The sequence below is a fragment of the Taudactylus pleione genome, unplaced genomic scaffold (assembly GCF_031769625.1).
Source record: "Taudactylus pleione unplaced genomic scaffold, aTauple2 ptg000085l, whole genome shotgun sequence".
Classification (NCBI taxonomy): Eukaryota; Metazoa; Chordata; class Amphibia; order Anura; family Myobatrachidae; genus Taudactylus; species Taudactylus pleione.
The window spans coordinates 5,619,696-5,629,936 of NW_028284487.1; the positions used below are offsets into that span (position 1 = coordinate 5,619,696).

A 10,241-nucleotide genomic window follows, 5' to 3' on the forward strand; every position below is an offset into this window, starting at 1 on the left:
TTTCCGGGGGGTCGGGAGCTGCACCCAATATTTGGGAGGCTCCAGACCAAATCGGGAGGGTAGGCAAGCCTGCTGCAAATATTATGTACCATCTGCATCTATTGGACAACACACGGGGACAGCCTATGGGCTACACTTTTTAACAATTGCTGGCAGAGGGATCTATAGGATCCCTCCCTGGCAATGGACAACTCGTACATGCACAATCAGCAGACCACACATGCGCAGTAGCGTGGCTGGGTCCGGCACACAGAAGTAAAGTGATCAGATACTTTTACATATTGCAGGGATGAGCTCCTACCGGATTCCCCTGTCCCTGCATGGAAATAATAATTCATGCCGGCGATATGCAATTTCTTATTGCCGCAATTAGCGATAATAAATATGTGCTATCTAGGCAGCTATATGACTTAGATAATAATGAGGATACATTGATATATATTATGTTATATAAATAATTTCATATATAAAATGAGTCAGATAATTACTAATACAATCAATGTTCTACCCTTGCAATCTGGATTTTGTTCATATTTTGAGCAAAACTTCACACAGCTTTGCAGGCTTATATAAAAAAACACAGCGGCACTTGATTATTGGTTTCAGGAGAGTGCACGTAAATATTATCTATAGAACTAACCTATTAAGCAATTATACTATTTTTAGAATATTTATGTATTAAGTATATTGTTTTTTTATAAATGTACAAATTTGTTATGGTTTACTCTTATATTATATTAAGAATTTAATCATGTGTAGCTTTGATACAGTTAGTCCAACCCCATATTTGTGTATATATGTATATATATATATATATATATATATATATACTGTATATATCTATATATATATATATATATATATATATAGTGGCTGGTTTTTCCATCTTTGTGAGCTCACACAGGCTCACAGGTGTTTGCTTCTCCTGCTTGATTGTTTCTGTTCTGAAGGCGCACATCCACTTGCTGATTTCAGTGAGCGATTGAACAATAACGATATCGTTATTGTTCAATCGCTCATGAATAGGGCATGAATCGGGCACATTAATGTCGGAAACGACCAGCAATGCGCGCTCCCACTGGTCATTTCGATAACGTCAGGTTGAGCATGTTAAGGGATGATTGATGTGCCTACACTGAATGACTGAACGTTCAGTGTAGGCACAGCACAGCACAGACTGTGGAATGACTGCACGATTGCAATGTCGTAATCGTGCAGTCATTTTTTGGTCTGCTAGTGGATGTGCCCCTTAACAGTCCTTCTAATAGTCTAAATGAAATAAAAATAATAATAACAGACACATTATAAATATAAAACAATACAAATTGTAGCTATACAGTATCTGCCAGGGCTGATGAATGTCTTTAACGTAAACATTGCTAATACAAGATTTTTAAGGGGCTCTTGCAAAACTATCTATTATAAATGCTGTATAACAGGCAAGTAAATCTCTGCAATAAATGCATGAACCACAACTCTTTCTCTTGAATGATGATGCAGTGTGTACACCTATATTCAGTTTGAGAACGCACATTCACTTCTTTGCTTCCAGGTCAGCTTTTTAAAATCATACTCAGACACAAGGGACAATGCCCGCCTGTTATCAGAACATACCTTGCACTGCGTATGTGCCTAAACTAAGTGTACCTAAGTGCACCTAAGCAGTGGCATCACAAGGGAGGTACAGGTAGCACCAAGGTGCAGACTCCCTCTCAGTGACAGGAGCCGGGTGCTACACTGCAGAGCCGAGTGCAGCACTAGGCTCCTGACACTGTGAGGAAGCCAGCACTGCACACACCCAAATGTAATAAGCACAGGATTATGGGGATTTGGGCCATGCCCCCTGCCCGGAGGCCACACCCTGAAGCCGCGCGCACAGCTTCCCTCCCCACACCAGGTGACACCATAGGGAGGGACGCCACTGCACCTAAGTACAGGTGATGTAGGGTGCATGCATTTCAGTCACATCTACACTTATTCCTGAAGAGGTGTAACTGGGTTGTAACATAATGTCCTCACAGAGTCATGGGAGTATCTTTTGCACCTAGTAAAGGGTAGGTGCACTGATAATGACTAGCAACCCAAGCACACACATAAGGGATGGACACACCACAACATGTGTATAAATCTGCATATATACAAATATACACATTTTGTTCCATGCACGGCAGTTCGGGAGCAACATACGCCCAAATACCAACCAACCCTGCGTCAAATCCAAGATGCAGAACTGGTGGCCAAAATAACTGTACCTTTACAGGCATACTATAGGCCTCCCCTACCCTACCAACATTGCAATACATGACATATATATTTAAAAGATAGACATACAATCAGCTTTAATTAAACAAATATATTAATATTCAAAAACAGCACAAACATGAATATGAAAATTGTCCGGTATGTTAAATGTACAATGTACAAGGTTAAAATGAAGAGCAAGTGTTTTTCACTCATTTTAAATATACAAATAGAAAAAACATTACATATTATATACACATTTTAATACAGTATTGCAAAGATCCTAGACATATTGGTCCAGTCTATGACTTTTGACATCCAGTGCAATAATATTTTCATAGCTCGATGAGTTTTTGGGGAGAAAGGAGGAGCTGTGTCTAAATTGTAAATACTGAAAAACTTTTTGGGAAAGTAAAATAATTAAGATGTTAATCACAGGCACTTATTTTAGGAATGGGTAATACATATTTATCCCATTAGGTAGGGCAAGAGAAACCTTTAGCCTTGCAGTTATTGGTACACTACAGTTCCTAGAACAAATATATAGGCAAACAATGGTTAACAATACAGGGTACATTCATGAAAGTATGTGTCCTTGCATCATGGAATATGTAGTTCAGCAAAAGCTAGAATGCTGATATTACTGCACGACCATTAAATTATAATATAATAATATAAAACTAAATATAATAGTTTTATAATATAAAACCATTATATTTTACCCTCTAAGTGATATTCTGAGTCTTAGTTTAGAATATTGATCACTGCGTTTTTGGAATGGAATTAAATAAGACATTCTAGACATGACAGTATAAAAACAATTACTCTTTTTACAGAGAGCTGAGAATTGGCCTTGAATACATATTTGTATAGTAGCTGGCATCATTAGAGGAGGTGGGCATGTCCATTCCATTTTTGCTGGTAATATTATGGTAGTCAGAAGTATAATTTGGGTAGTGTGCATGGTGATCAGTGGCTGTACACATATCTATTTTACTGGAGTATGTCTGAGCCTGTTCAGAAGACATCAGTTGTGTAATAGAAAATGGATGTCTCCCAGGAAATGGATCATGCTTTAACTGGGCATCTTCTCCTACCATGCCAAGAAAAGCCTCACCAGAGAGACTTAATGGGTATAAGAGCTGTGTTGTAGACCCTCCTTGTTCAGACGTAGGGGTGATGCCCACTGTGGAAGCCCCATTTGGTTGTGAAATGCTGGCCACCATTGAGTCCCTCTCAACCCTGTTCACCACAGTTTTAGGAGACTGTGAGGATGAACTGTCATCATAACCAGCTGGAGACTCCCTCAAAACCCCTGATATCTCCTCTCCAACCTTACTAGACTTTTTTTCTATGTCTCCAGACCCAGATCTAGACCTCTCACACTTGAACCTCTTCTGCCTCCTCAAGTAGCATCCATTTTCAAACATATTTCCAGAATCTGGGTGGAGAGTCCAATAAGATCCTTTTCCTGGTTTCTCTGGAGAGCGTGGAACCTTAACAAAACAGTCATTAAATGACAATGAGTGACGAATAGAGTTCTGCCACCGCTGCTGATTCTGCCTGTAGTAAGGGAAGAGGTCAATGATCCACTGGTAGATCTCATTCAGCGTCATCATCTTGTTTGGGGATTGCTGAATGGCCATTGTGATAAGTGAGATATAGGAGTAAGGAGGCTTAGCATGAGAGTAGTTCCTACGATAGGTTCGAGGATCCCTCTGAAACTCTGATTCTCCTTGACAATAACCTAAGGGATAAGCAGATGAAGTTGCTGGAGCTGCCATTGGACCTCCCATATTGTGCACCAGAGGGTTGAGGGACCCCAGGTTGTTCTGGATGCTGTTGCCGGGCCCCGCCATGGGTTCATTCATGTAGGTCATTGTTGGAGTCACTGTGGAGATATCATTTGACAAAAAGGGGGCTGTCTGAATGCCATTATTCAAGTTGTGTAGTCCAGAATACACCTACGAAAATAATAAGGCATACCAGAGATTAAAAATTAGAATCTAAGTTTCATCACATAAATTATAAATAATCAGTTAGAGTCAAGCAAACGTCTTCACCTGCAATAATTAAAAACAACAAAATAGACAACAGTGGTGAGCACTGGATTTGGACAGCCCAGACAAAGGCTCATGACTCAGATTTAATATACAACAAAAAATACATAATATATTGGCACGTTTGTGGCATCATATTCCAACTACGTACTACTATTATGTGCACATAGGGCCTGATTCAGACACGTTCGCTGGGCTGCGTTCGCATGTAGCCTGCCAATGTTTGTCACCTGCTCATGCGTACAAGACGCAGTGTGCGTGCGTCTTGTACGCATGAGCAGAACTAGTCTATGCGATCGGGAAGCATTTGCACCCTGTACATAGATGCTCCGCAAACATGAGTGACAGTACGTGCCATTTGTAGGTGGTGACAGGGGGTGTTGTTGATGGTGACGGGGGGGGGGTGTGGTGCAAACATAGGCCTGATTCAGAGGCGCTCGCTCTGAATCAGGGTGGGCCCTGTTTTTTTTAGGAGCGGCCTCCTGGCCACTCGCATAGCTGTGGGTGACCACCCACAGCTATAGTGAGCGGCCATGATGATGGTCGCGATGGTCTTGACCATCGCGACCATCGGGCTTGCGATGAGACCCTTGTGGTAGGGTCTCATTCATCGCAAGCCCCAGAGAGCTTTCGGCTCTAACAGATCAGGAAGCTCTCCACTGACATCACTCGTGATGTCAGTGGGGCCGCCCCCAAACAGCAAGCGTTCCCTCGGGAACGCCTCTGTTTGGGCAGCCACCCCCCCCCCGGCCAGCCCACCAAACGGGGTGAACTGTCACTGAACATCGACAGCTCACCCCCTTTTTTGTGCGAGACCCGGAGCGACGGATTACCTGTCGCTAGCCGGGTCTCGCGCATGCTCACGACGGAGCCGACTCCGTTGTGCGCATGCGCTGTGGGCCACCATCGACCCGGTTGCGAGCACTCAGCGCTTGCGACCAGATCTTAATTAGGCCCATAGTCGTGTCTTTCAGGGGCATGCATAATTAAGACGCATCGTCAACATACACGTCACATGGCTGAATTAAACACAGCAGCACTCACAGTGCTTGCAGTAGGGTATGGTCAGCCACAAGTGCTGCGTATGGGTTCGATGTTACTCGATGTTACCGATTGTTTAGTACACTTTCTGGAGATGACCTATGTCATTAAGGGAAAGTGGCCATCTTTTGTCAGGCTGATGGGCGTCTAAAAACATACTGCGATCGCACGGCAAGACATAGTGGGCGTGCTAATGTCTTGTTAGCGAATGTGGGATTTGCACACTTTGGCTGCTGATGGCTGCGTGCGACTGCAGCCTAGCAAACGGGTCTGAATCAGGCCCACAGTTCTCTGAACATAAACACTTCATCAATATATGTAAAGAAATACCTGTATTAATTGTCCTTTCAGAAGTAGCAACTTAAACATTTGAGGGACATACACCGATTGGGTATGGGTCACCAGCAGTCGGGATGCCGCTGGTCAGCATACAGACATTGGTATCCCGACAGTCAGAATCCCGACACCCATAGGTAAGTATGGTAGCACTAACCCTAACCCCTACCCTAACCCTCCCTCCCTGGTGCCTAAACCTAACCTCCCGCCTAGTGCCTAAGCCTAACCTCCCCCTCTCCCTCCCCCTAAACCTAACCTCCCTCCTCGGTGCCTAAACCTAACCTCCCCCCTTAGTGCCTAAACCTAAAATCCCCCTCTCTGCACCCTAAACCTAACCCTCCCTCCCCAGTGCCTAACCCTAACCCTCCCTTAGTGCATAACCCTAACCCTGCATCCTAACCCTAACTCTCCCCTAACTGCCAATACTTACCTTCAGGATGCCAGCAGATGGGATACTGGTGCCGGGATCCCAACGCTGTCTGCATTTCGGCGCCGGTATTTAGACCGTCAGCATCCTGCATGCCTGAATGCCGACTACATCCCATGTATACAGGGGCGTATCTATAATGTGTGCAGGGTGTATTATGTAAAACTTGCCTCTCCGAGGTCCCACGTCGGGTCTTCCGGCTCTGCTCAAACGCCGGAAAATGACATTTTTCCGGCGTTTTGCACATGCACTGTGAGGAAATTGCCGGTAAAAAGGGGCGCCGCACTATTTCCCTGGTGATCTGTGCAATAGACTCTGGGCACACTCTAGTGCCCAGAGTCTATTGACTCTGCGGTGGCCTGCCGAAGTGAGAGGAGGGGGCCTGTGATGGGGGATACACATGGGCCCCCTCTTCTCTAAAGATGCCCCTGCGTGTATACTATATATAAAATGCCCACTGATAAGAATATTTCAGTCACCTTGGAATTCCATGCTTTGTGTGAAAGCATCACATAGCCAGAAATTCCCCAGTGGTTCCTTATTGCACAATAGTAGAAAATTGTAGTTGCAAGTTCTATGCTAAATTTTTAGTTTGTTTTTTTTATTTAATTGTACAGTTTATTCAAAATGTGATCATTATAAGTGAAAGTGGCTCTCACTTTACTGCAGTGGTAGGTTACATTGTGCTGTTACATCTTTCTCAGTCATGTTGTATGCCTGCTTTTTGAATAAAACATTGATGTGTGGTATTCATGCCGAGATCACTATGCTGAGAGGCCTACACTGTGCCTGCTGGCTGTAATATACATAAAAGGATTACACTGTACACAATGTAGCATTTCCTTTTCCCTCAATCTGTGCCCCAGGCAAACCAAACGAACTTGTAGTTTCCAAACATGAACAATAGACTAACAATAGAGTTTAATTATTTGATAAATGCTGTGTTTCACCCTTTCGACCCAGACGTAAACAGCAATGTCTTGTGTATTCCCCATAAATTGTCTTAAAATTGAAATTGTATTATCTAGCAAACCCTGTATATTGTATAACAATTAGGCATCTCCGCTCTCTCTTTTGCAACAATATCATATCAGCTGCTCAGCGAAGAGAATGTGTGCAAAGAGCCAGGGAACAGACATTGGCCCTCAATCAGAGGCGGTTGCAAGAAGCGATCGCTCTCTCTGAATGAGGACGGCCGCTTGTTTGTTTAAGTACGGCCTCCTGGTCGCTAGCTAAACTGTGGGTTACCACCCACAGCTTAGCGACCGACCAGGGTGATGGTCGCGATGGTCTTGACCATCGCGACCATCGGGGCTTGCGACAAGACCCTAAGGTTGGGTCTCAGCAACCGCAAGTCCCAGGGAGCATCCTGCTCTGATCCGGGGTTTGCGCATGCGCAATGCGGCTGCTGTGCGTGCGCAGGGCCTTCACATCGACCTGGTTGCAAGCACTCAGCGGTTGTGACCGGGTCTGAATGAGACCCATTGTATGTTGCTACATATTAATAGCATGCTTTCTTACACAATATAGTGACTATAATTAGTGACTATAATGTTCATATGGCCGAATAGTGTAACACACAAAAATAAAAACTTTCTGGACTGATCATCTTTTAGTATTCCGAGCCTAATGCTGGGTACACACTGGCAGATATATTGGCCAATCAATTGATTGGCCAATATATCGTGGGTGCAGTGATGCATGGCGCGGTAATTAGCTGGGGAGGCACTGGCTAGTATCAGAGCCAGGTTTACAGATACATATAGGAACCCAAGGGTTCATTTGGGCATTATACAAATGTGCAGCAGTATATAGTGCTGGAAATTTGGTGTGTTTTGATCAGATGTGTTTTACATTGTGCGTAAAATTTAGATAAGGGAGGCAGTGCCTCACATGTCATACACTTATTACTCCAGAGTTTTGACTATAACATTATCAGAATAATACAAAGAAGATATTTATAATATTTTCTTTACATTTTCTTATAATTTTTATAGTAAAAACTGTTGAGTATACCGAAGTATGACAGCAAAGGCTCTGCCTCAGCTAACCACACATCACTGCGTGGGTGCGTCAGCCAGTGTGTACCAGCGATATGTCTGTGAACGACATATCGCATCGGCTGTGTAGCCACAGGGACCCGTGGCATGATGACGGTCGTTCAGTGTGTATGAACAACCATGATCTGCAGATATACCTTTTAGGATGTACCCAGCTTTAGGGGGTATTTATCTTGGCAAGAGAAAAAATTGTAAAAGATAAGGTTTCAATCAATCAGCTCCTAAGTAATATTTTTCAAACACAGCCTGTAAACAGTAGGTTAGAAGCTGACTGGTTAGCATATTATCTTGCATAATTTTATCTTATTCAAAGCTTTGATAAATACCCCCCTATACACATTTATAATACCAATATCATAGCAACTCCCAACGAATGGTCAGAGAGGACCACCATAAATACAGTCATTTACCGCACTAAACTGGGCCATATACCTCTCACAGCACTGCAAATGAGAGTACTCCCTAACCGAAACAGAGAACTGGACAGCTCAAAATTGTGCTAGTTTCCATAACACAGCAGGAATATTCAGCACACTGCAAATCTCATTCATTGCGCCCTATAGATCTCTATAGAACAGCCTACATATAGATGGAATTGTAAAAACCAGACTTTAGTTCTTTGACACCTAGCATTGTTCCAGCATTTTAAGTAAGAAGGGGATGGGGTATTTTGTTAGTAAAACTTCCATTGAAGATGGAGTTGTACAATTGGATGTAAAGTAACAACTTAAAAAACATTATACATCTATAAGCCAAACAAGTAACCAAAAAAAGGATTTTCTAATCTGGTCCCATAGAACCAACCCCAGGTTATGGTTTGAGGATTCAAATTTAATCACAAACTGGTGAACCAACCAATTCTACTATCTTATATATCACTGAGAGGAAAAACTTGGAAGCATGAGCAGTGTGAAGTATTTAGGAAAGAAAAATTACCAACCAAGTAATATACTTCATCCATCTCTAGAAATGTTCATGGCCTGGTATGGTAAGATCTAATTGTGCAATCTGACATGTTTATTCCTGAGAAAAGCTTTAAAAGAAAGAAAATGGATATACTTTCTATCAAGAATTTTGCAGACAGGATCCTTACCTCATTATCTGTGTACAAGGAATCCCAATCCATTGAGTCTTTTATTTCCAACTTGACTCTATTGAGCATGGTCTGAAGGCAGCCTTGATGAATTAAAGTCCCTCACGCCGCAGACCTTGAGATGTTCACCAATCCACAGGTTATGTTACTGATGATCCTTCTAGTGATCAATCCAGAAGTTTGTCCCTATTAAACAGTCCCTTGAGACTTTAAAGGCTAACCCCACAGGTAATTTAAATAGGCCTGTCCCCCTATATGTCTCCGCCCCTTTTACTCAGTCTCTGAGTGACCTCTCCACTGACTACCTGCAGAGCTAAATCACTTTGGGACAAAGGAAGTCAGTAGTACCCCCCTGACTCATTTCTTTCACACACACCTCCTATCCTTCTCTTTTTCAAATCACAAGTCCGTCTCGTCAAAATGCTAATAGGATCAAGTAGTTCTTCATCCACAATGATCTAGGGCCAGGGTGGCATTTTCATTCTAGAAATGTATTGTCAAGTAGGTCTTCCTGTCTGAAATTCAGGACATCTATATGGTGGGAATCACCATTTAATAGAAACTTCACCTGACCACCATGAAGTGAAAGTGCTAAAGAATGAACTCTAGTCCTATGCACATTCCTTTCAAAAGAGCTCACAGTTATACATGGCAGCTTCTCCATAGACAGTGTAATGACCCAGCATTGCAGCATAAACCTCAGAAGCTCACAGTAATACAGGGCAGTTACTCCATAGACAGTGTAATGACCCATCATTGCAGCACAAACCTCAGAAGCTCACAGTTATACAGGGCAGCTTATCTAGATACAATGGGACTGTTTCCGTAGTGTCCATAGTGGATGTAAAAATGTCATAGCTCTGCATTTCACATATGCATGATATGAAGTATACAGTCAGGTGCATAAATATTGGGACATTGACAGAATTTTAATATTTTGGCCTCTATTCACCAGCACAATGGCTTTGAAATGAAACAAACAA

General features: G+C 42.8%; 1 protein-coding gene across 1 annotated transcript; it reads right to left on the reverse strand.

The window, feature by feature from the left end:
- Positions 1 to 3,071: 3,071 nt before the first annotated feature.
- On the reverse strand, positions 3,072 to 9,327 carry LOC148530697 (forkhead box protein A4-A-like). The gene is made up of 2 exons (XM_088468422.1): positions 9,259 to 9,327; positions 3,072 to 4,205 (listed from the first exon to the last, which is right to left on the reverse strand). Exons 1-2 carry the CDS (start codon positions 9,325 to 9,327, stop codon positions 3,072 to 3,074), a joined length of 1,203 nt encoding a protein of 400 aa, XP_088324548.1.
- Positions 9,328 to 10,241: the final 914 nt, after the last annotated feature.